Below are 27,522 nucleotides of genomic sequence, written 5' to 3'. Positions count from 1 at the left end.
GAATTAAGGAGACATTCATATCCGTCACCTCATTAAAGTGACATTAAAACACAGAACAGTGCTGCTCATAAGTATTCATACCCATGCTAAAGTTGACTAAAAAGAGGAATAAAAAAATCATCTTTTGGAAATTGATTTTAATGCCTTAATTAAAAAAATGAGGAAAAATCCAACCTTTAAGGACACCAATTTTTTTTTGTGAATGAATAAGGTATTGTAAATAAATAAATGTTCTTCCTTAAAATACAGGGGCCATAATTATACATACCCCTATGTTAAATTCCCATAGAGGAAGGCAGATTATTATTTTTAAAGGCCAGTTATTTCATGGATCCAGGATACTATGCATCCTGATAAAGTTCCCTTGGCCTTTGGAATTAAAATAGACCCACATCATCACATACCCTTCACATACCTAGAGATTGGCATGGTTTGATTTCAGTTAGCCTAATAGCTAACTGAGATAAGATCCATATCAATGCAAATCAAACCAGCTATTAGGCCAACCTAGGCTGAACAAAGTGCTGTACAAAGTTATATTATGTTATAAAAACAAAGGAAGACAATAAAAATATAGACACAATGAACATCATACAAACAACACACTTCTATACAAATGTCCCTAAACTAAATCATACGCCAAAGAATAAAAATGTGTTTTAAGACGAGACTTAAAGATCTGGGCAGTAGAGCTAATATGAACGGAGAAGGCACGATACGATTACGTATTTAAATGATGCTTGATTGTATTATCATTTTAGTGTTTTTAGATGCATTTCCATACATGTTCCTGTTATTGACACTATCTTACTGTTTTATTAAGTGCTGCTTCTTCTAATTATTGTATGTCATGGGGGAGAGGGGGAGGGGGGCTTACAATGGGTTTCTGATTCCTAATTCATATCCTGGAAAGCACTTTGTGCTTAATGCTTGAAAAGTGCTATATAATTATTACTATTATCCCTTCCTAAAGCGATTTCAGTGTTAGTGATGGGGACAAAATCCACGGTCCCTCTGTAAGAATCCATTGTGAAGTTCAGCTGAAGCTAATACGAGGCTTTAACATTCAGTCTGCCAAATTAAAGGGGTTGTAACCTATGCTGTGTGTGCACCTACACCTTACAATCGCACGGAAAACCCTGAAAGGGAATTTTTACTAAAACACTGCAACTCTGGAAGATCCACATTAGATTTGTCTAAGACAGTCTGCTGATGCCTCATTCAGAATATGTTTCCCAGCCTGTACACAGCGTTATGTGCAGCAGCATTTGGTCCTGGCATTTTCATTGGAACCAGCCCGTTCACTTTCAGTATAGACTGGAGAAACCATTACGGCATTGTAACCTCTCCTCTAACTCTTTCAACAGTCCATTTTGTCAACGATATTATATAGCAATTTAGTCACAGTTAATGTTTCATAAAGTCTGTTCTGTGTCATTAAAGACTCATCTTTGTTCCGGGGAAAAAAGGCAAGACAAATTTATTCACACAGTTTTTCAGGTTTTTTGGTAAAACATTAACACTACTCCGAAGCCAAACCCCATATACTGTATGTGGTCAAGACTGACAAAGTAGTGAAGGCAGGGAAAAAAACAATCTGTGTGGCATGGATGTTATCCTGATAGGAGTGAACGCTGGAGTCCTTTTTTTTATGCATAATAAGTAAAAATTCTCTGATTGCAATTTCTTAAATGGGAATATTTTTGAGTTTCTTCACTCCTCTGTGACGGTAAACTGAATATCTTCAACAGGTAAATAAAATAATCGTTAGTTGCAGCCCTAATATTATGCTGAAGTTGCCATGACAGCAAGTACAAACAAAGCAACAACAAGTAAACTCAGCAGGCTTCTTATTAAGAATGATTGAAAAAGAGGAATTGAGTATAAAGGCCTGTCTCTGCCAGCTCTAAAGCTCTGATTTGTGTTGCACTAGCAGTTTGTAAATGTATCACTAAGTTGGTGTGTGAAGTCCTTCCTACTTTCTAGTTACCAGCAGCTAGTTGGAAACTAGTGATTTACTGAATCAAGTTGCACTTGCACCAGTAAAACCCAAGGAAGGCCTTCTTTCTGTGTAAATGGGATGCGAGGATTGAGGAAACATCTGTATGGCTATGTAAACAGGAAGTCACTGCAGCATCTGTCAAGTTTGACAGAAAACAAGTTTTAAGTGATGCATGAAACTTCACTGCCAATTTTTGTATCTCTTTTCTGAAATAATAAGTACGACTTGACAAAGTAACTATTTAAAAGTCAGTTATGAGCACACACACACACACACACACACACACACACACACACACACACACACACACACACACACACACACACACAGCTGTGACTGCGCTCTTCCAGTGCGTGCTCCCGGTTGTAGACACTTCGGTCCCGTAATGGTTGAGCCGACAGTAAAGAATAAAATATTTATAATTAGTTTAGCTAGTGCAGTAAGCTAACGTTAGAAACTGCTAATGTTACACGAGTTACGTCCAACTAGGATGTCTATCACTAGATCGTAACGGTAAGCACCTGTCACGTCAGCGTCTGAGGGCGGCTGCGCTGCGATGATACGGGCGAGCTGCGCGCTCCTCGTCATCAGATGACAGTGACGGGTCATTGATCTCTCCCCGATCCGATTCTCCATCACTCATTGTCACTACCCAAAGTGAGTCGAGTGCAGATTTGAGTTGCGCATGCGCCACTTTTGAGACAATCGCAAAAGCACTGGATATCAGGGGGCGCTGACATTCAAATCATGCACGCACTGCAGGAGCTCAGCTCCATCTCATTCCAAATTTCTACCAAGTCCCTATAGCTTTCTTGCAGTCTGGTTCCTACTTAAACAGACAAGGGCTCCTCCTCACCAGCCCTACACAGGTAGGCTAGACCAGATTTCACGCAGATCTGTTTTTTTGCATTTCGCCACAGAATAGTCATGAGATAGGTACATTACATAGCAGTAATTTATTATTTAGCGTAAGGCATCACATTTTCACGGCATGATCCCTGATGTCAGTTCTAGATTAGAGGCTGAAGTAGCCGACAACGTTAGCAATCAAACAAGCACAGATAGCTAAAACTCACTTGAATGGCGTTTTTGCGGGGGGTTTTTTAGCCAACATTAGCAATCAAACAATCATAGATAGCTAAAACGTTTTTTTGTTCTGTTATTTCCTTTTTTGAAATTATTTCCATCTTCTGTTATTTACGTTTTTGAAATTATTTCCATTTTCTGTTATTTGTTATTGCTTGTAGCCGGATCTGGATCCCTTGGCGTTAGGTCGTAAACCGTTTAAATCGGAGCATGCGCAACTCAAATCTGCCGGGTGTGCTGTATGGTCACCCAACAAATATGAGGAGCGGGCTACAGAGGTCTGCTAACTTCTTTCTAACTCCACTGTTACAAACCTGTAGTCTTTAGCTCCAACTCCAAGTCTCTTGAAGCAGTTCATCAGATTGCAGCTCCCTGGAGACACACATGGCTTTATGCAACTTTTTTCACGTATGCAATAGTACTCCCCAACAGCTGTAAACACACTGCCCCTTTAATGCACAGACATGAGATTATATCAATCTTTTCATCTCACTCTTGGAAAGAAAAGCAAATACTTGCATTTCCCAAAATGTTAAACTATTTCATTAAGATTTTTGAATATCTGTCTACTGTCCAGGCAGCTTCTAGTTTGGATTCTTTGAATATAAACTTACACAGTGTCTACCTGTATTTATTGTCAAAGTTACATAATTGTTGCACGCTAATGCTACAAAATCAGGCATGATGCTCACTGCTATGGCCCTTAAGCTAATAAATAAAAATAATAAAAGTTTTTTCAGACACTACAGTAGTGTCCCTTTCCTGGAAGTGAGCAAGCATGTTTGTAAAGTAAAGCTGTTGGGTTATTCCTGTGACTCAGTATAGCCATAAACTGCACTAGTCCTTTCCTGACCCTGCCCTCCTTGCAGGATGTTACTCCCTCCTGGGTTTCCTTTTTCTAAAGACAGTAATATGAGGGAGGAAAGGACCGGAGTTATGAAACTGAACTATTAACTTCAGAAGAAGCATGAATGATCCCAGGAGGAATACTAAGGACTGACCTTTTGTTCACCTAGCTTAATATGTTGTGTTGTCAGTGGCCACATTTCACCAGGAGAAACCGTTTGAGTCTTTGAGGCTATTCTTTTCATGTCAGTTGTACATTTCCAACTTTCCTGTCGCTCCTGTGTGCTGCCAGCCAGAGACAGGAGTCTCTCTCTTTCTCCCTCTCTCTTCTCTCTCTTAGTTTGGCAATTTGGCCATTGCCATCTTGGTTTTTTGATGTGATGATTTTTGGATGAGAGGGTGGAGCTGGGGAGCCACGCCATTGTTGTTTATGCTTGCAATGGTGCTGCACTAGGCTAAATGCTAAAGAGGGAAAGTGGAGTTTTACCGGCAGGTAAACATGGACCTCCGGGTACTGGTGCCATCCATCTGCACGTACGGCAGAACAAAAAATCTGCAAACTTTCCCTTAAGTTACCAGCTAATGCTAGCGTAAGCTAGCTAGCGTTGTTGGCAGAATGCTAAACAAGACCTTTTTAGGCAACCACAATGTTCCAGTGAAACACACACAAGTGAGAGGGTCAAAATTAAAGATGAAAAACCTGGACAAAAACAAGTTGAGGTCTATTTGAATGTTCACAGTGTTAGCATGATTAGCGTTGCTAAGCCTCTGTCCTGACTGACTTCTAAAGCATCCCCTGCTTTATCGTCTATTTTAAAATAAATGGGACCATCATTTACTAAATGAACATCATGCTGTATTGAAGAAGACTTGAAACTAGCGATTGAGACCATAAAGTCATTATTAAAATGTTTACTGAGGTAATAAATCAAGTGAGAAGTAGGCTCATTTTCTCATAGACTTCTATAGAAACTGATTTCTTTTTGGAGCCAGTGGAGCCTGCTGGAAATGAGATAGAAGGCAGCTTTAAGGCTTTTCCGCATTGGCTTCACTTTTCAGACCTGGACGTTTAATCTATTATTTTTACAGTGTGGTTCTTACAGGTCCCTTACAGGAAGAGATGAATGTCCCTCACTTAAACATACAGACCCTTACCTGACCTCATTTTTATACAATAACCATCTCAAGACGTAAGGTATTTCCAAACAATATTAGTTTGTTAGTTGAATCACTGCTTTTTTCTTCTGAACTGCGTCATTCTTCACTGTAACACAGGTACCTCGCCTGCTGCCAGTACTGACAGAGATGTCAGCAGCTATTGTTTTTATGTTTTATATAAACGCACACCTTCTATTGTTTTTATGTTTTATATAAACGCACACCTTTTGTATTTCTCTGAGTGTGTGGAAATGGGATGTTTTAATATCACAGATGATGAAGAAAGGCATTTAAATCTGAGTCTTCCAGGTAATGCGACTCATGTTGTTTAGACCAGGGCTTGATCATAGACTGTATATATTCAGTCTATGGGCTTGATGTATAGAGTGTATAAGTGAAGCCAAAACATTGGGATCGCCCCCTGGTGGCTGGCTGCAGTATAGGTCATGAACCCCACCCTCTCAATGAGAATTTTCTTTTTCTTATATTAAGAAGCATGAAAAGCAAAGTATCATCATCAAGGCTAGAGCTTTGACTAGTGCTGACCAATTGCGTGAAAATGAAATAGAAATAGAACACACATAAAGGTGGAATAATAACAGCTCTAGGTCTACCTGCACATTTTTAGTAATTTGCTAGTTGAATGACGGTGTCCTCCCTGTGCTGTATTGTCCCTAGTATCAGTAGTGTAGTCTACGTGATATGCAGCTATACCCCGTATACCCACTAGAAAAGGTCAAGGATTTCCATATACCCACTTACAAAAGTGCAAGGATTACATTACATAACATTTCATTTAGCTGATGCTTTTATCCAAAGCGACTTCCAATTGCTTCCAAGTGCTTTCAACCTTGAAGGTACAAACTCCAGACAGCAAGAAGTAAGTGCAGGTACATTAGCTTTAAATAAGCCAAACTACAAAGAGCCATATGAAAGTGCAACTGTAAGTTTGTTTTTTTTCTTCTCTCTCATCATCATCGTCGAAGGTACAGTCAGAAGAGATGTGTTTTTAGCCTGCGGCGGATGATGTGTAGGCTTTCAGCCGTCCTGATGTCAATAGGGAGCTCATTCCACCATTTAGGAGCCATGACAGCAACTGTCGGGATTTCATTGAGTGATTAGTTCTCCCTCGCTGTGAGGGGCCAGCAAGCAAGGTTGGCTGATGCAGAGCAGAGTGGGCGGGTTGGGGTGTGGGGTTTGACCATGTCCTGGATGTATGCTGGGGCTGATCCGTTCGTGGCCCTGTATGCAAGTACTAGTGTCATGAAGCAAATGTGGGGAGATTTGCTCTGCAAGTCCGTCTGGCCAAGAGCCCATTCAAGGCCATTTCCAATTTTTCCAAATCGAGGCACCAATCAGAAGCGTTGTGGCGGGCTTTACATGATGACGATAGCGCAGCGACGGCAAGCAGCTTTTTGTTTACATTCAACATGACAGCCACCGAAGCGCAGCAACCCGTTGATGCCGTTGTCACTGCTACGTCACCCTGATCGTTGGTCTGATTGGTTGAAGGACTATCCAGTTGCACCCAAATGCATTTGAGCGGTGTCCGTTGGTGACGCCCCTTTGGAAAAGGGCTGTGAATTAACTTTCCCCAGACCCACTCTCAGTTGCAACTGAAAAGGGTCTGGTGTCAACCAGGCTAGAGGAGCGGTGTAGTGTGAGAGAACTTGGGGAGGTTGAAGACCAGTCGATCTGCTGCATTCTGAATGAGCTGCAGGGGCCGGATGGCACTTGCAGGCAGGCCAGCCAGGAGAGAGTTGCAGTAGTCTAGATGACTAGAGCCTGAACCAGAACCTGAGCCGCCTTCTGCATTAGAAGAGGACGTATCCTTCTGATGTTATGCAGCATGTAATTGATCTACACAATCGGGTTGTTGCAGCAAAGTTGGCAGTAAGGGAGAGTTGGTCGTCAAGCAGTCTGGGTGGGGACTACCACAGAGTTGTCAACTGTGGTAGTCCCCACCATTAACACGTAACGATGATTGTTTTGTGACAGAACTTTCACACTTTGATTCATAAATTCAACCCGTCTGCGTTGCGAGTCACTTAAGAACAACACAGTTGCTTGGCGTTCATTCCCTGCGCAAATTTGAAAAATCACAGTATACGCACAAATTACACTAGACTACACCACTGCCTAGTATTATGAGAAGCAGTGATTTAACAATGCCTCTGCTCAAATAATCATTAATGATCAGTCTAAAAGGTTATGGTTTAATCATTATAGCCTGCTAGACATTACACATAGCCTAACACACTATGTTACAAACAACATGAACTAATGCTTGTGTGTTTTTTAGCCTGGACAGGCTTCGTTCAACATGGAAATATGAGTATTGCATTTATTGAAAAGATTTTGTTATAGCAATACATTTCAAAGCTCAACCAGCCAGTGTCTCTGACAGATCTGCTGGATTCTTGTAGTGTGTATGATGGCGGGCTGTAGTTGTATATGTTTTATTTTTTACCCTATCCTATACCTTTCCTGAATCCCACTCTATACTTTATTTTTTTTTGTTGTTTGTGTGTTTTTACTGTTACTGGATATTATTTTGACATGAACAATATCCTGCCTCAGTACATATCTAATGTCTCTACTGACCAATTTCAGTTATGTGTGTATCTTAAAAAAAAACATATCATTCATCAGATTTCTTTTACTTTCTAAATATGACTCACTAAATATTTATGTACGTTGCATTATCAGTTGGGACATTCTTGTAGCGGCCGTGGTCTGTTACAGATATGAGGTGTGTATTGGATTATTGTTTGAATAGTAAGTAAACACACTCCCCTTTTGCAGCACAGCATTTTGTATTCTAGAAAAGTTCCACTGGAATGTTTGATTGGACTTAGCTCTGTAAACACTATTAACACAGCTGTGACAGAAGGGCATTATTTGACCTATTAATTGTGCATAATAATGCATGATACCTTATAGCTTTTCCCATCACACGGAATGAAGCCTGCAGTAGTAGTATAGCTGCACTAGGCTCAGCGGTTTTATTAATATTTCTTAACACAAGTGTGTTTTTCCACTTTCCCACTGTGTGTGTGTGTGTGTGTGTGTGTGTGTGTGTGTGTGTGTGTGTGTCAGCCTCTCTGGAGTTGACATTCCCTATGTTACAGAAATGCACACGCCCAATGTTCCCAGGGGTGCATTACACATGTAATACAAGATGTGATTCTGACGAAGAGACCACTTCTAGTGGACATAAACAACATACTGACAGGTTCGCTATTCTTAGAAGCTCACCAGTAGTGAGTCAAGAAAGGCTGTCCAGGGAGTGGTGCTAAAACAATGGTAAATGGTCACAAAGTTCAAAAAGACCATGTGCTCTGCATATTACATGGCAATCTGCCTTTGAGATAATTACATCTTTTTCACCCAAAGCTGGGATTTTGAGTACTACATACATCAATAATTTTCAAACATTAAGTTAAGTCAATATTTCTCTTGAGCTTATAATACATTTAATAATAATACATGACATATAAGACAAATGACTAATAATGGTCCAAGCTGCCAACAGAAAATCTATTTCAACAAAATAAACAACAATCAGTCACGTTGATTTGAGTCCCAATTCAGATCTCAATTTTTAAACATGCACGTCAACGTAACGTGCTTCTTCATTGAAAAATGGAAGCGGCACTTTTTTGTCGTAGGTTACAGTGCTAAACGACAGCAGATGATCATGTGACATGTGCAGTTTATTTGGCGGATGCTTCTCTGAGTGCCTCACTGTTTTTTTTTAGGTGATGGGTCTAATTGCTTTTCTAGAATACTCCCCTGCTTCTTGCATTGTTCTACATGCAGCTCTTCTTTGATTGGTGATCTGAGACCATTATTTATTTAAGCAATAGCTCACGACATGATTATATCACAGCTAAGTGGCGTTGTTTGGCAGGTAACATTAGCCTACACTAGCAGCTAGCACAGGCAATTTTTTTGCTTAATGCTAAAGACAGGTTTAATATTGCGGTGAAAATATACTAAATATAGGGTATACCGAAAGGGATACTTTGCTTTAGGAAATTTAGAATTTAGGGAACAGTAGCTTAGCCCTTTTTACGTATTTTTCATTGACGGCATTTGGTGTGTTAAGCTCAGACTACTTGTCCAACCCTGCTGTGCCTAATGGGCTGACGTATGATTGGTCAGAGATTTCAGGGATGTGTTTGACTATTGGTGGTTTTTATAATTTCTATCACCCAGCCCCAGTGTATTAGTACAGGTTTCAAAGATTATGATTTACCCTTTGGGGACTGTAAATATGCACAGCATTTTCCTTTGTGTGTGTGTGTGTGTGTGTTTTCCAGAATGGTATGGGAGAGTGAGGCCAGAGAGCATCAAACAATAGGTGTGGTGTCATGGGAGGCTGAGTGTGTGGCACAGAGCCCAGTGTTTATGCGAGAGCATCAACAACAGAGGAGATGGTGTGACTGGAACCTGTTGTTATCATTGGGCAGGACTGGACCACTGTTTGGATCAGGTAGGGAACACAAAACGTAGCACAGTTTGAAGGACATTTTCAGTTAGGTGGCTTTAACTGACCGACTTCTGGACAAGGTGCATGTAGTTAAAGTCTGAATGGAGCTGCTGGACCATTGAACTAAATGGGATGTTGACTGATTAGCTTATGAGCGTCCAACAACAAGGCTGGAGATTACATGGAGACAGGACAGCGGGGTGTGACGGGGAGAAATGTGCAGACTACCACTGCCCTGTCTGAACCGGGACTCTGAAAGAGACATGGAGCCCTGTCAAGGTTGGTGTTGTATATCAGCGTTTAAATTTGGGGTAGGGCTGCTAGGGCGGGGCAATATATTGATGTTATATTGATATTGTGATATGAGATTAGATATCGTCTTAGATTTTGTATATATCGTAATATCGTAAGTGTTGTCTTTTCCTGGTTTTACAGGCTGCATTACAGTAAAGTGATGTCCCTTTCTGAACTTACCAGATTGTTCTAGCTGTTCTATTATTTACCTTTACCCACTAAGTCATTAAATCATTTTTGGAGATTATGTATCAACAATCTCATTGTGTAAATAACATTTTGTTAAAGCAATAAATACAATATCATCGCAATATCGACATCTAGTGTATTTGGTCAAGAATATCGTGATATTTGATTTTCTCTATATTGCCCAGCCCTAAGGGCTGCACAATATATCGTTTTTTTTTTTTTTTTTTATCGTCATCGCAAAATCAACTGCCGCAATAAACACATCGCACAAGGCTTCGACATATCGCGATACACACTCCGAGATTTTTACTGTTAGTTGAAAGAAAATATCAGTAGAAAACTGCACTTTAAAAAGAAAGTCTCAGTCTTTTTTTAGTGGTGCTTTTTATATTCAATTAAATGTTCAATTTGTTCAATAAAAGAATGTTAGAAATAATGTCCTTACGTTTGTCTTAAATTCATCAAGCAATTTGAGATATATATATATATATATATATAATATTGAGTACTTTTACTTTTAATACTTTAAGATAATTTTCCTGATGATACTTACATGCTTTTACTTTAGTAACATTTTCAATGCAGGACTTTTACTTGTAACAGAGTATTTTTACAGTGTGGTATTAGTACTTTTACTTCTTCCACCACTGGCCAAAACACAACCTAAGTATGCCAAGAACCAGATTAGCAAGTAAATCAGCCTCCCAGACTGCTGTGGTTTGAGAATGTTGTTCTTGTTTTATGACACCTCCGAGGAGCTGACACCATCATTATCAGTGTCTTAAGATGAAGCTCCTTTATTGGCCACTATATGCTGGCATCGACAAAAGACTGACAACTGTATAAGTCATGGACATAAGAGAAAATTGTTTCATAGAGACTTCTTACTGAGCTGAAACTGCACTGTAACCAGACGGAGTTATCACGTATTATCTAGACTTTCTAACGGAGACGGTAAAATTCTGACAACGCAACATGATGAGTTAGCAGGAACTTAAAAGGAAGTGCCTGAATGTGGGAATGGACCCAGTATGACCCAACTTTTCCACTGTGCTCTGTGTGTCCACTCTGGCTGTCTGTCAGCCTCAGTTTGTCTCTCTGCAATGTGTTGTCTTCTTTTATCTCACACTCCCCTTTGACTTTCTGGGCTCTGTCTGGGTACTTTAACTAGGTTAGGTCAACAAATGGTTGACCACAGAGTCCCACAGCGCGCCAACACACACACACACACACACACACACACACACACACACACACACACACACATTGTTGATGATTTTCAAGGGTGGAAGTAAGTAATTACTTTACCTTTTGTTACTGTTTTCAGAGTATTTCTGACACTCCCAGTTAAGAGTACAATTGAATAGTTCCTTTCTATTCAGAGTAAATGTTAAACACATTTGTACTTGAATGGATGATGTGGAAAGTTGTACAACAACAATCAATATTGCCAAAGTACTCTTTCCATCCTTTGTAATTTAGTTCAACTCCAGCAGAATTGACCTTTTTTCTCTCCAGCCAGATGACTGCAGCCCTCAGGACTATCTCTCTTTGTTAAATTTCCTGTCAGGAGAGGCAGTTGCTTCTAACTTCCTGTAGGATTGTGACATTTCCTGTGCTGTGGGAGGGGGGGGGGTGTTTGGCAGTCGTCTTGCAAAGGCCTTTTCAGCTGTTTCAAGAAACAGGATACAGGGCACTGGATAGGCCACAGTAGGAAAACACTGCTTTAGCTGACAGAAATGAAGCGCTGACTTAAGCCACAACAACAAAACAGCGCTTCAGGCCACAGACTTCAAATGTTGGCTAGAGGATTAGCCAGCTTAAGGTGATATAAAAACAGGTCTCACAATGTATTAGCCATTTTAGTTTTGAATTGTAGCCATTATAACGGATATAACGGGATGCAAAAAGGCTTCTGAATAATGGATTTTGGCAGCTTGTCATAGCAAAAACCCGTGCTGTATCAGCTATTAATTATACCAGATTATTAGACTAATGAACAGTTGCTTTCCAAAAGCCATCCAGACTCTAAATCTATACACATAATGACCCTGCACCCATATTCACATTTGTATTTGTGTTTTTGTGGAGTGGCAGTAGCTCAGTCTGCAGGGACTTGAGTTGGGAACCGGAGGGTCGCTAGATCAAGTCCCCTTAAGGACCAAATTACGGAGTGTGGACTGGTAGCTGGAGAGGTACCAATTCACCTTCTGGGCACTGCCAAGGTGCTCTTGAGCAAGGCAAGTCGTAGACCCAATTGGAGTTAACACATGGAACCTACTTACTTAAAGGAGAATTCTGGCCAATTTTTACGTTAATCTTGATCGCTATAAATATGCGAGTACAGTCGATAGAAAAAACAAAACAAGCCGAATCGGTGCGGTCAACACGGAGTAGCTGCAGCTACGTCTACGAGCTTTCACTGAGCTAAAACGGCAGTTGTCGGGGCAAGTTGTAGAGTGTCTTTGTGCCTCTTAACAGACACAAAATGCAATTAAAATGTCTATGCAACATGAACAGGGCCCTTACGTGACAACAAGATGCGTTTTCAACTCAGACATTGTTTAAATTCACCTACCCTGTCTCGATCCTGCCGGTAGCAAGTTCGCCCTGCTAGCTGCTAGCTGCTAGCTGCCGTGTGCTCAGCCAGGCTTCTGCATGTGATAATCATCACAGAAACAATCTGAATATGAATATGAATATGAATATGAAAACAATCCACCGAGCGCCCGCTGTTCTGGCTATGTCCTCCAGAGGACAGGTCATGCCTTCGCGATGAAAACTTGAAGTTTATTCCCCCTCAAAAATAGGTAATTGAGCACTGTAGTGGTTATGACCATATCAGTGACTATGGAACTACATGGAAACGGGCCAAATGATGCCTGTGGCTACATATTTATAGAGATCAAGATTAACGTAAAAATTGGCTGGAATTCTCCTTTAACACATCGGCATGCTTCAAATGCTGGAGGTCCTGATTGAGATTTATACATTTTGTGAGTTTAAATTATTGATATGATAAGTTTAACAGGCACATTGTGTTGTGTGACCTGATCAGCTAATCGTGTCACCAGAGTGGTGCCTCTTTGTCTAACAAGCAATCAGCGACAGAGCAGACATTGACTCAAGAGTGCACCCATAGTTTCACTATGAGCTGTTATAATACATTGTTAAAGCAGTGGGGGAGCTAAACCATGCAGTCTCTTATAAAGAAAACAGTGGTCATAAACAGAAAAAAAATCAAAAGCTCAATAGGTTATATTTTTCAATAGAAATAGTAGTACGAGTTCATTTTTTTTTGTCCAGTGCTTTAGGAGCTTGTTTAAAGGCTCAGCCTGACCTGGCATAGTGCAAAATAAATCGATTTAACAGTTTCATCCTGCATACTACGGATGAATGCAGTATGCACTACTACTATACTCCATAGGCTTATTATTTATTTTTTTTTATAGTTTTTTTTGGGGGGCTTTTTATACAGTCTGTGGGCTTTTCCCTTCATGTGATAGTGACAGTGGATAGACAGGAAAGGTGGGAGAGAGATGGGGGATGATACGCAGCAAAGGGCCGTAGGTCGGACTCAAACCCGGGCCGCTGCAAAGGACCCAGCCTACATGGGGCGCACGCTCTTACTGGGTGAGCTAGAGGCCGCCCGTCGCACCGGTACTCCATAGGCACGTTTTGTGTTTGTAAACAGCGATGACGTGTTTTGTGGGCGGAGCCCTAGTGACCGGAGCGGTGGCGTCTATCGTTTTTCCAACCCACTTTGGATGAAAGCACGGCCACCGAAGCCTCGACTGCTATGTTCGTTAAAAGAATTCACTGTGTACTGACAAACATTTAGACAAAAAGTAGTAGGGTTGGGGATTTGTTGGCTGTTTTCTTGTCATTTAATGTAGCTAATTTAATGGTCTGCCTCGGAAGAACTAGCCGCTGCTTCGCGGGTAACGTTAGTGGACAGCAGGGGGAAACCCCGGTGTCAATTAGGCTAAGGTCTAAGGATTTTATTTGGACCAAACCAGAGTTGGTGATTGTTGGAACAGTGGGAAGACTAAGTTTTGGTGAGTTTAATTTGAGTTCACTTAAGAGAGTTTGGTGAGCTTAATTTCAGATTGAATGAACTCTGTTTTGGATGAGTTCAGGCAATGCATCTAGTCTTCGCTAGGTGAAAGAGAAAATGAATTTAGGTGTAGCCTACGGTTGTATTTTTCTCTTTAACAAGGAAACTAGTTGTAAGAATATGCCCTTTCTTGACAGTCTGAGTTTATTTCATTTATGACAAAAAAACAACTAAGAGAGCTTGTGGAACGAAGCATAATTCGCTGCTTAAACACATAGCTGATGGAGGAGGAAGGGGGATAACGTTGCCGCAGCCGCAACCAATGCACACACCTGGGCGGATATATTGGCAATCTGTGCCGGTTGCTGGGCTAACGGTGGCGGCCAACCCTACCTTTTAATATAGGCCTACAGTGATTTTAAGTCAGTCATCATTTTTATTTGCAAAGTAAGGACACATTAAAACACAGAGGGAAAACAAGGGTAACTTAAGTGAAATAAAAAATAAATAGCCTACGTTTCCTTTTACTCCTCCTCACAAACCTAAGAATAACTTATCAAATTTCTTCCGACTTAAAAATGCTCCAAAATGTAAGACAGCTCCAGAGTTCTGTAAAGTTGAGAGTACATCTTGGCTGATGGCTTCAGTAACTTCATCAGCCAAGGCAGTTTAACACACACCTTCTGACACCTTTTGGGATGATTGGACAAAATATTGATTTATAGGTCTGGGTATCGCAAAGTGATTTGATTTCCGATTCGATTCCGATTAGAGATATTTCAGTTACAATACCAGTTATGGTTTGATAAAAGAGATTCTCAGAGATGCTGTAAATTATACAGGGAACCCTTTGGTGCATTAATACAAATATGTAATGTTTACATTATAATATGAATTGACCCCAAAGCATTTACATTAATGTACTTTTTGAACATGGACACACTACAGCAGTTAACACAGTAAGGTGCAACTCTACAAACTCTACAGTCAGTGAGTATTAACTGAGTGCTTTCTTTAGAGGGTGCAGAGGCCGTATGAAAGCCAGACATCCTCTGAATGCCCTCGGCCTCTACAGGCCCCGGCACACCAAGCCAACCATCGGCCGTCCTAGTTTGTGTGGTGGGTCCGGCACCGCCGCCTCCTGTCGGCCTTTTTTTTGGCCGATTCACGTCGGCCGAACAGCCAATTCATCTGATTGGCTGTTCAGCTTGAAAACAAGAGTGAGAAAAACAAACGAACGACTGTGACAGGCACACCCAACGCTCCTTTAATTTTTCATCTCATCTGATAAATCCAATTCCTTCTAAAAACACACAGGTTTGAACTATTGGAATAACTATTTTTGCGCATTATGTCTAGTCAGATATTTCAGAATAGGCAAAAATAACACAAACTGCATATTTTTGCCCCAAAACTCCATGGGATTACGAGTAATGGGAGACTCGTGGGCAGGGCAGAGGGGGGGTGGTTTACGTGGGATTTCCCCCTCTCTGGTCTACATATCCCTGCCTCTGCTGAATTATTTTTATCCCCGGTGGGGACAAATGTATCCCCAGGACGCCGGCTTCCAGCGGCAGTTGTTTAGCTGCCAATTGGTTGACTGTGAGCCGGCTACAGGCACCACCAGATGACGCTCCTTTAAGGGGCCGTGGTAGTGGAGTTTGGCCAGAAAAAGTGAGCGTCATGCAGCAACGACAGTAAAGTTTAGGCACCAAAACGACAAGTTAAGTTAAAGAAAAATATTGTGGTTTGGATTAAGACATTCCCGAAGAACAAACAAGCGTTTCCTGGGTGAACGTATTTTGTTTTCGCCGCGGAGTGTACTCTGCTCTCCAGCTTGAAAGCGCTGTGTTTAATGTTGAATATTGAAGTGCATATTTAAGTGTTTTGGCATGCCTGGCCGAGTGGCACTATATCCATGGTATTGCAAGGGGGATTTCATCCCCCCCCTCCTGCTTTTTTTCACAAATCACACCTTGTTCGTGGGTACCCATAGAACCCATTTTCATTCACATACCTGGAGGTCAATAGCCTGGTTGACACCAGACCCTTCTTAGTTATAACTGAGAGTGGGTCTGGGGAAGGTTCATTGACAGTTCATTTCCAAAGGGGCGTCACCAACGGACGCCGCTCAAATCTCTCTGGGCGCATTGGATAGTCCTTCAACCAATCAGACCAACGATACCGGTGACGCTGCGCTTCGGTAGCCGTCATGTTGAATGTAAACAAAAAGCTGCTCGCTGCTTGCCGTCGATGCGGTACCGTCGGCGCGTAAAGCCCGCCTCAGTGGTTGTGATTGGTGCCTCGATTTTGGGGACATTGGAAATGGGTTTGAATGGGCTCTTCACCAGACTGACTTGCAGAGCAAATCTCAAATTTGCCGGAAGTCCGTCAGGGTTTACCCAGGCTAGGAGGTCAAGGGACCCCTTTGAAAATGGCCATGCCAGTTTTTCCCTCGCCAAACTTTAACCTAACTTTGGAGCATCATTTAGCCCACTTCCTGACAACCTTGTCATGCTTTGTGTGAGAGGACTCCCTAGTTTTGTAGCTACAGCCTCTTACAGACCGTAATGTCGGATGACATCGCCGGCCGCGGGTCTCTTAAGGTTAAAAGATCGATCTCTGGATTTTATAAATTGATATATGATCATTCAAATGACAGTTGATTTAAACCCATCCCTAATGATTTAAAAACATACGTTATATGAAGCAATAATTCTGAATTTGGTAGTTTTATCTTAATTAATTGCATTTGATTGGATGTTAGAGATTACATGTGATTTTTCCCTTCTTTCCATACATCTTTATTGTCTGCATGTGTCCACAGGGGTGTCGGACTGGGGGTGGAAAGGGGACTGAGGAGGGCCCAAAAAGATGCTAGAATGAATAGCTGTGGATGTGGGGAGGGGCCCATAGAGAATGCCTTTCTACAGGGCCCAGAATTTTGTGCTATGCCCCTGCGTGTCCATGTGGTACTCCTTGTGATTTCCTATTTGCACATCATTGTGTGCTATGGATGACAGAAGCACATGGCCCATCAGTGACGGTTCTTCTCCTCCTCTCTGTACAGGGAGTCCATCCCGAACTCTCTCCACCATGTCGCTATCTGTTCGCCCAGCCAGACGCCTCACCTCCACATCCATCACTAGGAGTCAGAGCTTCACTGGAGTTAACACCCACGACAAGCCCTACAGGTACACACACACACACACACACACACACACACACACACACACACACACACGACAGACGGAGAAAGAGAGACAGACGGACGGACGGACAGACGGAGAAAGAGAGATGGACAGACAGTCTTATGTGATATACTGTAATAGTGCTGTTGAGAGTTTGATGAGGCTGGTCTGGGGATGTCAGGTGAAGATATTTGAGGATGATGTTGCTGATGTTGCAGGAACCTCTCAGTGTTCAGCACTCCAGGTCTCAGCAGGAAGCCCAGCAGAGCCAGCAGGATGTTTACCATGTCCACCAAGTCCAACCCCCCACCTAAGGTCCCTCAGCCTGAGCGACTAGACCAGGTCTATGAAGCGTTGAAGAAAGGCCTTCAGTGAGTACACTCCCAACACACACAGGCACGCATACATACAAACAGCAACTGTAAGCTTTCATTTTGAGGGATCATGTCCTTGGCAGTGCCTGTGACTCCTGCTCACTGACTGATATTTCTGCAATTCTGAATCGACTGCACTATTATAGCAGTGCGGTTCCAGAGAAAGAACATGTCATGGGGTTGACTAAAATCTGCTGTATCATGTCCCTGACTACCTAAAAACCTTTTAACAGACAAACTTTATAATATTGGCTTCAATTTGGCAAAGAAACAACTAAACTTATGTAAGCCTGCACTGGAAAAGCTAATAACAAACTGTTGTTAATGATAACATGAGGCTTAGAGGTCATATGAAATGGAACTTCTTAGAATACAGACGTAAACCCGTGAAGTCACAACTTTTCAGCCTTTCTACCCACCATCTCAAATAGGGCTGGGCGATATGGAGAAAATCAAATATCACGATATTTTTGACCAAATACCTCTATCAATACCACAACTATATTGTAGTGTTGACTATTGGTGCTTTCGCAAAATATTTACACAATTAAATTTTTGATAAATAATCATCATAATGTGGATATAATGACTAAGTGGGTAAAGGCAAAAAATAGAACAGTTACAACAGTCTGGTAAGTTCAGAAAATGACATCACTTTACTGTAATGCAGCCTTTAAAACCAGGAAAATACAACACTTGCCATATTATGATATCCAAAATCTAATATCTATTCTCATATCACAATATCGATATAATATCGATATATTGCCCAGCTCTAATCTCAAACCAAAGTGTCTTTCTCTCCATAACCAAAAGGCCATTGGTTTACGCTTTAAATGAATAGTTTGACATTTTGGGAAATCATCCTCTCATTTGCCTTTTTGCAGAGACTTGGATGAATAGATTGAAACCACCAACATATCTGTCTGTTAAAGACTGGAAACAGGAGCAAACAGCGAGCCTGGCTCTGTCCAAAGGCCGAAAAATCTGCTTCCCAACACTACCTAAAGCTCACTGATTAACACGTTGTGTCTTGTTTGTTTAATTATTTTCCATAATGTCGAACTGTTGCTTTGAGATCAACTTAAGGGTAGAAAAACACAGAACGCTCGGCTCCAATTCATTTTCGTTAAGAAGTGATGAATCGTGGAGAGCAGCACAATGGGACAGCCGGCAGTGAGAGATGGTCAGGTAGTGCAGAGGGCAGAGTTCAGATTATTTTCTCAAAGCTTCAGCACATAGAACCACAAATATCTGCCTGGTTTGATACTACAAGGGGTACGTTTAACCACTTAGTGGGCATTCACACAGCCTGCATCGGCCGTCAGGCGGTGCAGCAAAAACACAGGTCTTTCCATTCATTTCGAATGGGGGTAGAGCGTATAGGCGGGGGTTGCCGCAGGGGGGACACTCAAAAAGATTTTATTTAACCTTTATTTATCCAGGTAAGTCGATTGAGAACAACTTCTCATTTGCAACGACGACCTGTCACATTCACTAGGGCCACTGAGCAGCTCCACTGGAGCCGTTGGGGTTAAGGGCCTTGCTCAAGGGCACCTCAGTGGTGGTGATGAGGGAGGGACAAGCACTGCTCTTTCACTTTCCCCACCCAGATTTTATCCTGTCGGTCTGGGGATTGAACTGAAGACCTCCCGTTCACAAGCTCACTTCTAACCTCTAGGCCACCACATGTAGCCGGTCTGTGGCCCAAAGTAGAGACAGACTCAACTTTTTGAGAAACGCAACCCGACGTCACGCTGCAGTGGCCAATCATGTAACCGGAGATCAGACTTGTCAGAGCGTTTTGAGGCGGTGAGAGAATCCCAAACAGGAAACATCGCTGCCACAAGAAAGTTTTGAAACACTGGGAGGGTAAAAAACTAAACACAAGCACTGAACTGCCTGGGACGTTGTGTAATAGCTGAATGTTTCCTGGAACGACAAAGCACTCGCTATGTCACGCTCATCTCTTTTCTTTTTTCTCCGTGAATTGAAGCTGCCTTCAAGTGCGGTCGGAAACATTAAGATGTATAAACGATCTGACGGAAAACAGTAATTGTGAAATATAAAGTCTACTTGTGCTACGTTGGGGGTTAAAGAACACAACAGGACGTCACACAAATGGGCCGTTTCATTGACACTCCCCCCTGACTGTTACCCTGTCTGAATATAGCTTTACCCTTTAACCTGTGTGTGTGTGTGTGTGTGTGTGTGTGTGTGTGTGTGTGTGTGTGTGTGTGCGTGCGCGTGTGTGTCTGTGTGTCCTCTCAGGTCCTACCTGCAGGTCCATCAGATGGACTGGGACAATCTCAGCAGAGAGATGAAAGAATCAAAGAGGAACTCCAGACTGGTACGTTTGGCTTGGCACTGCAAGTGAAAAGTGAAAACCGTTCCTTTCACCTGTTGAAGCTTGACCCTGTGACATGTTGCAAATTGTATGTTTTGTGTGTTGTTTAAAAAAAATGTTAATCACAAAAAAAAGAAAGAGAGAATCTGAGACATACTGATGTCTGATGTTTTCTGCCTCTTTAGGGTTTCCTGTATGAGCTGGACAAGGTGAGCTACTGTCAGTGCTTCAGTACTTTCCTCAACTGCAAAGAGAATGGGAGACAAGTTTATATTAGAGATAGGCCTTTATTTCTAATTCTGTTTTTTAAGTAGATGAGCATATTTCAGTAAGGCGCCTCCTGTAATACATTTCCAACTCAGTACTTAGTCCATGTTCACCTGCTGTCTTGATAATTGAGTACAGTGATTGTGGGAGTGGGAGAGCCACAGCTCAACCCAGAATCCCTGTATACTAAACAGTTATAGAGGATCTATTTTAAAAGACCACTCCCACCCTCTACACAGTGAATTTCAGCTCCTACCATCCGGACGCAGGTACAAAGTACCAGCCTGTAAAACTAAGCCATGCAGGAACAGCTTTATCCCAGTGGCTATCAGTACAATCAATACGTAATAGCAATACAGGTCTGCCACCTTATTTTTACTTTTAAATGGTCTGTTGATTTATTCATTTTTAATTTTTTAGTGTGTGTGTGTGTGTGTGTGTGTGTGAGAAAGGAGGCTGACCCACTCATCACTCACTGTAAACCAACTCTACCTACGGGTATAAATACAGTTACCTTGGCCTTGACCATATCTGTGTCTAAAACATTGGAAAAGCTTGAGCAGATAATAAATCAATTGCACTCAAAGAGCTTAAAGACAAAACTTAAAGCTAAAGATGTCCATCTAAAATCATTAGATCTGAGAAAAGTCTTTTAGTTGCATTCATTCGGCTCAGGTAGTGCTGCACCTCAACCTCATAATGGCAGGGGAAACCCTGCAGTAACATGGTTTCTTCCACTGCACTAATTCCATCAGTACAACAACAGAGTCATGTCAGAGTTCGGACTCTGCTGCTCTCACTTTCCAGTCACTTTTACTTTTCTGGGATTTTTAATGCTACCCTCAATGAATCTGAACACTTCCTGCACATATGTTGCACATTAAAAGCCTTCCACCTGCTCAGAGGGCATAACTCTTTCTGGCTGGGCTTTTAATTTGAAACATATGGAGGAAGTGTTGACAGTACCTTAACAGCAATCAAAAAATGAAACTAGAATCTAGGGCTGTGGAATGAAGCGACATTTTAATGTCAATTACGATTTTGGCTCCTAATGATCACAAAAACTGAATCATTGAGAAAAGGGATTCCTTTGCACATTACGTTTTGCAAGTAAACTTTTATTTTGTTTTGTGTTCTGAATGAAAAAAAAAAAGTAAAAATGGGAAAAGTATTAAAGGAAATTTTACAGTTTTCACTGTTGATTTGTTTAACTTTTTTAAGTTCATTAATTGCAAAAGCTTTCCAAAAGTCAATGAGTAATTGTGTTATATAATCAGGATTTCAGTATTGAATAATTGTGTCTATGATTTTTTTTCCATATTTAAGCAGCACTACTAGAATCAAGTATTTGTGCATTGTGTTGCCTGTGCTGTGGGAATGTGCAGTATCCTGAATGCATGATGTGACTCACTACATAACAGGAGACTGGGGTGTTTGTAGTCGGCACATAATTTTATCTGCAGTGCTGGTCTGACTTCTTCTGTGTTGACTAATGGGAATACATGTGACTCTGTGCTTCCCTCTGATAGCAAGTGAAGGTGACTGAGAGGTACATAAGACGACTGGAGTTTCACCTGAGCAAGGTAAGAGCACCATGATCCCTGTCAAACCACCAGTAAATGTTATAGAGCAGAGATCTTTAACGGGGGGGGGGGTCGGCAATTCTAGGGGGTCCTCAGAGTTACTGCAGGGGGACCTCCAAATTATTGTTACTTTTTCCCCCCAAGTTTTTTCCAAAATTAAAATGTTTTAACATGAATCCAACATATTATTAGCAAATCAGCCTATTTGTGAAGAAAAACCCTGATGGTAGTCCTACTGGCCTATAGGTATGGTAGTCCCTAAATATCCATCGACAGATACAGGTAATCCATAAGGATTCACTGTTCTACATGTATGTTTAAGATTAAAACATGATTTATAAAATCATGCTAACAGGTATTATTTTAATAGCTTAGTATTCAATGCACAAAAAAGGTATGTACAGTATAAAGTCTTAAGACAACCCTACATGTTATTGTATTGTAGGCCCAGTTTAATATGCAACTTCATTTTATACAACATATGTAGAAGGGCTCCCTGATCTCTTTCAGTTAAGCGGTCCTTGGTTTAAAACACGTTGAAGACCCCTGTTATAGAAAATGAAACCTGTCCCCAACAGTTTGGAAACGTGTTCATGTTTAACTCTGTTGGACTGGGTGCTAACAATTAGGTAGCGTTTTGTCTTCACATTAGATTTAGGGGTCAACCAATACTGTTTTTTTTAGGGAAGATACCGATTATTGGTAGTGAAATGAAGAATAACCCATATTGGGAGCCGATATGCATTTACAGTGAAAATGGAAATCTTTTAGTCAAAATGAACATTTTGGAATGTTACAAACTGCAACACAAAACTTTGTTTAAATGCTTTAAGCAATTATTACAGTTTGTTTGCAAGTGTTGCGGACTGCTTACAGAGCTGTAGCAGAACCAAAGTTGCACACTTTTTAATTCATTAACTTTATCAGTTACCGGTTAAATAAAACACCAATGCAGATAATCTGCAAATTGCCATATATTGGCCCCTGATAATCTGCCAGGCCAATAATTAGTCGATCCATGCCCTGCCCCTGACATTTCCTTTTGTCGGGATTACTCTTCATATATCTGTTGGGAAACTTGTTGTGCAGAGTGGGGTTAAAACAGTAAAACATTCCCGTACACCACATTAGTCTGGGAGGAACGACACTTGTAGTAGTAGTAGAGGTCTGACCATCCCCCTTTTGATTGGTCAACATGATGCAGCTTACAGAGGTCAAAACGAAATGTCTTCCAGTCAATGGCCACACTGATACTTTTATCAGATTAGGCCCTGGAGAATTCAAACATACTGACAGCACATACAGCACCTCCATCAGATATGCATAACCTCTGTATGTGTAATTTGATTAAAGTTACAGTTTTCTTCCATATCTATCTGTAGGAATTAGGGATGTTAATGATTAACTGTTTTACCGACAATAAGAATTTTGACAGATTTATTTCTATCAGTTAAAAACAAATGAGTTTTTTTGCATTGTAAAAGAGAAATAGGCTATGCACTCTATTTACTAACTGCTAGTTAATTTGCCAGTAACTTAACTGAGCTACGTGACACATGCCCAGTGTTTCTCCCAGTGTGTTGCAAGCCCGCTGGCCCACCAAATTCATACGTTTGGATCTGTGATTTTATTTATATATGTTTTTAATTTTTATATGTTTGTCGGGGCTGCAGATGATAAATGAGCGAGTAGCCAAATCTGGTCCAATACAGCTCTTCTCCTGGGAGATGAATGTAATAAACTAAACGTACCTGTCCAGAACCAGTCTAGTACTGACTTCACATTTTGAACGTTCCACCTGCCACGAGGCTGCGTTCCTCTTTGGATAGGAAGATGAAATGTGTTCCCTTTTCCCAGATTGACGAGCTATATGAAGCCTACTGCCTGCAGAGGAGACTCCGAGACGGAGCCAACAAGATGGTGAAGGCTTACACTGGCTCTCAAGGCAGCAAGGAGGCCAGGGAGAGTTTAGCAGAAGCCAATAAAGGATACAAAGAGTACACAGAGGTAAGAGGAAGAGGACAGAGGAGAGGAGAGATAGAGTGAGGAAGTGGATTAAGGCCATAAGTAAGGGAATATATGAAAGAGTAATAGGATGTAATATAGCACAACTAATAGGGATCATTTATAAACTACAGCTCCATAGTGTATTCCTGTTGGTATACATGAATAAATGAAAGCCTCCCTCTCTGTTCCTCTCTGTAGAACATGTGTGTGTTGGAGAGCGAGTTGGAGAACCAGCTGGGGGAGTTCCACATTAAGATGAAAGGTAAGAATGAAACATCGAGGGCACGTTCACCGTCTGTCTTCACTCTCCCCTCCTCCCTCTCACCCTTGACTTTTTTCTTCTCTCATTTTTTCATTCTCTATTTGCATCAGTTTTTTCCTTGTCTCCGCCATGCAACAACAAAAATCCCATACTCTGAAGTAGGGCTGTATTTAGTCTCGCATTGCCAGCTCTATCTCCCAGCGCTGCGGAGGAGGGTCTGACTAGTCCTCACAGCATTCCTGGATGGGAGAAAAACCTGCTCTGGTTTATCGGCATTCAGATTCAGTCAGATTGTCTTATTTGCACCCCGCAAAGGAAAAAGCTACATACAATATTAAATGAAGTTAACTGTTGACAGTACAGCAATGTGAGCTATTTAAATTAGCTGATACATGGTTAAACCACATTGGCTCTACCAGTGGATCTCCGTGTGTATTTAGCCAATCCCACCAATCAGTCCCAAATGTCCCAGTTAGAGAGGAAATGCCCTAAACGTAGTCTTTGTAAATCTTTACAATCATTCCCTGAAGGAACCAAGCAGGTCTGTCTTGTTGCACCATCCGATTTTTTTCTTCGAATTTGTCTTTTATCAGCATGTAATGTTGCTAACAGGTTCCGGTTAATGTTGCTCGATGCGACAGGGGCTTAAAGTTCACTTAAAGAAAGCGGAAAGTAAGGGACATCTGGCGGAACTTCCGGGGGCACGGAACTATCCCGTATGTGAACGGTCGTCAATATAGGATAGGCTGTTTTCAACCTAAGAAATTCTTGGTTGACTGAAATGTGACCTACTCTCGATTGGTCAATGGGGGAAAAATAACCTGCAGGTTATCTCTATATGAACTAAATCGTCCACACTGTACCTGGTCGTGTTCTGTGTCCATCAAAGTGTTTTTTCTTCTTTACGTTTTTAATGTTTTGCAATGGGAGCGCTGCACGTATATCCACACAATGCTACAAACAGCAGCAGCATCTACTCTGCCCTGAGCGTCTACTCTGCCCTGACCGCTGCACGTTTTGAGTTGTGTCACGGTCACTTTTTTGCCAGACTCAACAAAGGCGTCTCAGCTGAAAAAAACCTGCTGCGCCTCCAAACGTCCATCAATCCACTTACAAATCATAGAAAACTTGGGGCGCCGTGGTAGCTCACCTGGTTGAGCGTGTGCCCCATGTATGAGGGCTCAGTCCTTACCGCAGTGGCTCGGGGTTCGATTCCAACCTGCGGGGAATGCTGCATGTCATTCCCCCTCTCTCTCCTCTTTCATGTCTTCAGCTGACTTCTCAAATAAAGGCCTAAAATGCCCCAAAAAATAAGCTTTAAAAAAAATCATAGAAAAGCCTGAGAATGACATTAAACAGCACGTTTGGGGTCTTGCTATTCTTTCTTCCATATTTTCTGACATCCTATTAGTTCCCAAATAGGCTGATGTTGGTGTTAGCATGTTTTCATTTATTATAACAAATATCAGCATATCTTTGACACCAGCTTCACACAAAAGTCAAATCTCACACTGAGTTGATTAAAAAAAATAGAACAAGGACAAGCAGCTTTTCCATCCACTTGCATAACAATTCCTCTCTGGCCTGGATTTAAATCACAGAAGGTCCAGCAAGTTCACCGAAAAATCAGAGGGAATTGTTGCTGTAATTATCACTGGGGTTGGGGTGAAAAATGACTAGCATACGCGACCCAGATGGGATTAAAATCAATGTCCTACCTCTCCTAGAGAAATAAATCCAGTCCCAATGTGTTTTATGAGAAACTGATCTGTTTCTATTTGTCTTTCAGGTCTAGCTGGATTTGCTAGATTGTGTGCTGGGGACCAGTATGAGGTTAGTTATTCTGTCTGTCTGTCAGAACATTGTTTAGGAAAATGAGTGTGTATGTATTAGGAACACACATTACAATACAAATAGAACAAATAAATAAAGATAATTTCTTCCCAATAAGGCATAAGGAAAATTAACATACTACACGTTTTTTTTGAGTCTGCCTCTGACTGTCTATGTGTCAGTTGTGTCATTAATATGGCATGCTATCCCCTGTTTTTATGTCCATTCTATGTCTATTAATGACATGTCATTTGTGTGTCTGTGTCTGTGTGTGTGTGTGTGTGTGTGTGTGTCTGTCTGTGTCTGTGTTGTGTGCAGATCTTTATGAAGTACGGTCGGCAGCGGTGGAAGCTGCGTGGCAGAATAGAGATCAATGCCAAACAGGTGTGGGACAGTGAAGAGATGGTGTTTGTGCCGCTCGTCAGTGAGTTCCTCTGTGTGAAGGTCAGTCCCTCCCAACGTCTCACCCTTTTAGAATTCACATGTATCTATACTTAGGCTGCAGAACTCTTTGATTGACTCCGCTCTGACCTAAGGTAGAACTTCTGTTCCAACGAGTCTACGTTCTTCCAGCGGGGACACTAATGTCACTACTTCTACTGATGGATTTTAACAGTATAAAGGGCTCAACCTGAATGACTGACACAAAGGGACCTGTTGAAGACAGCATGATCAAACCATATTTCTGTGGTCTCCTAGGTGACAGAGCTGAAGAGCTTAGCCAATCACGTGGTTGTAGGAAGTGTTTCCTGCGAGACTAAGGACCTGTTTGCTGCACTCCCCCAGACGGTTGCCGTGGATATTAATGACCTCGGGACTATTAAGCTGAGCCTCGAAGTCACCTGGAAGTAAGTTTGGCCAGCCATGCTGGAGGGCTCTGCAGTGATTAGAAATTTTAATCGTGATTACGATTTTGGCTTCTAGCTATCACAAAAACAAAATAAAAAACGATCATTTTGCATTACGTTTTGCAAGTATACTGTCATTTTGTCTTGTGTTCTGAATGAGAAAAAAAAAAGTTCAAACGGGAAAAGTATGAAGGGAAATTTCACAGTTCTGGGTGTTTTCACTGTTTTTATGAATTCAGTAGTTGCAACATCTTTCCAAAAGTCAACGACAAATCATGTTAAATAATCGTGGTTTCAATTGATTAGGATTTTTTTCCATTATCGATCAGCCCTACTGTACTGTTGTCAATTTACAGTCTTATTCACGAACAATCCTTCCCCCCCCCCATCCCAGTCCATTTGATAAAGATGACCAGGGCTCAGTGGCTAGCAGCGTCAACAAAGCTCCGACCGTCAGTAAGAGACTCTCAACCATCTTCAACCAGAGTCCGCCTGACACGCCATCTTTACGTGAACAAGCCTTCTATGTGAGTTCTTCTGTGTTCTAGTCGCCTCTTGTTTAGGGCTGCAACTAACAATTATTGTCATTGTTGATTAATCTGTTGATTATTTCCTGGATAAATGAATTAGTTGTTTGGTCTCTAAAATGTCAGAAAATGGTGAAAATGTGGATCAGAGTTTCC

The 27,522-nt window shown here is 41.5% G+C and overlaps 1 protein-coding gene across 3 annotated transcripts in view; it reads left to right on the top strand.

The window, feature by feature from the left end:
* The window catches only part of ripor1 (RHO family interacting cell polarization regulator 1), a 76,408-nt gene that overhangs the window by 26,718 nt on the left and 22,168 nt on the right, over positions 1-27,522 (top strand). For 2 of the 3 annotated variants that reach the window (XM_036003212.1, XM_036003211.1), the window contains exons 2-12: positions 17,198-17,321; positions 17,537-17,689; positions 19,964-20,042; positions 20,225-20,248; positions 21,836-21,889; positions 23,747-23,896; positions 24,095-24,158; positions 25,948-25,991; positions 26,310-26,435; positions 26,691-26,839; positions 27,234-27,366. In XM_036003212.1, coding sequence (XP_035859105.1) covers positions 17,224-17,321; positions 17,537-17,689; positions 19,964-20,042; positions 20,225-20,248; positions 21,836-21,889; positions 23,747-23,896; positions 24,095-24,158; positions 25,948-25,991; positions 26,310-26,435; positions 26,691-26,839; positions 27,234-27,366 — 1,074 coding nt within the window. In that variant the 5' untranslated portion in view covers positions 17,198-17,223. Of the gene's footprint in view, positions 1-9,416; positions 9,867-17,197; positions 17,322-17,536; positions 17,690-19,963; positions 20,043-20,224; positions 20,249-21,835; positions 21,890-23,746; positions 23,897-24,094; positions 24,159-25,947; positions 25,992-26,309; positions 26,436-26,690; positions 26,840-27,233; positions 27,367-27,522 lie in introns of those variants that run through there. The other variant, XM_036003210.1, reaches the window with a different exon arrangement.

Source organism: Sander lucioperca, chromosome 7 (genome assembly GCF_008315115.2).
Source record: "Sander lucioperca isolate FBNREF2018 chromosome 7, SLUC_FBN_1.2, whole genome shotgun sequence".
NCBI classification, from domain to species: Eukaryota; Metazoa; Chordata; class Actinopteri; order Perciformes; family Percidae; genus Sander; species Sander lucioperca.
This window is presented reverse-complemented; position numbering and strand designations above follow the sequence as displayed.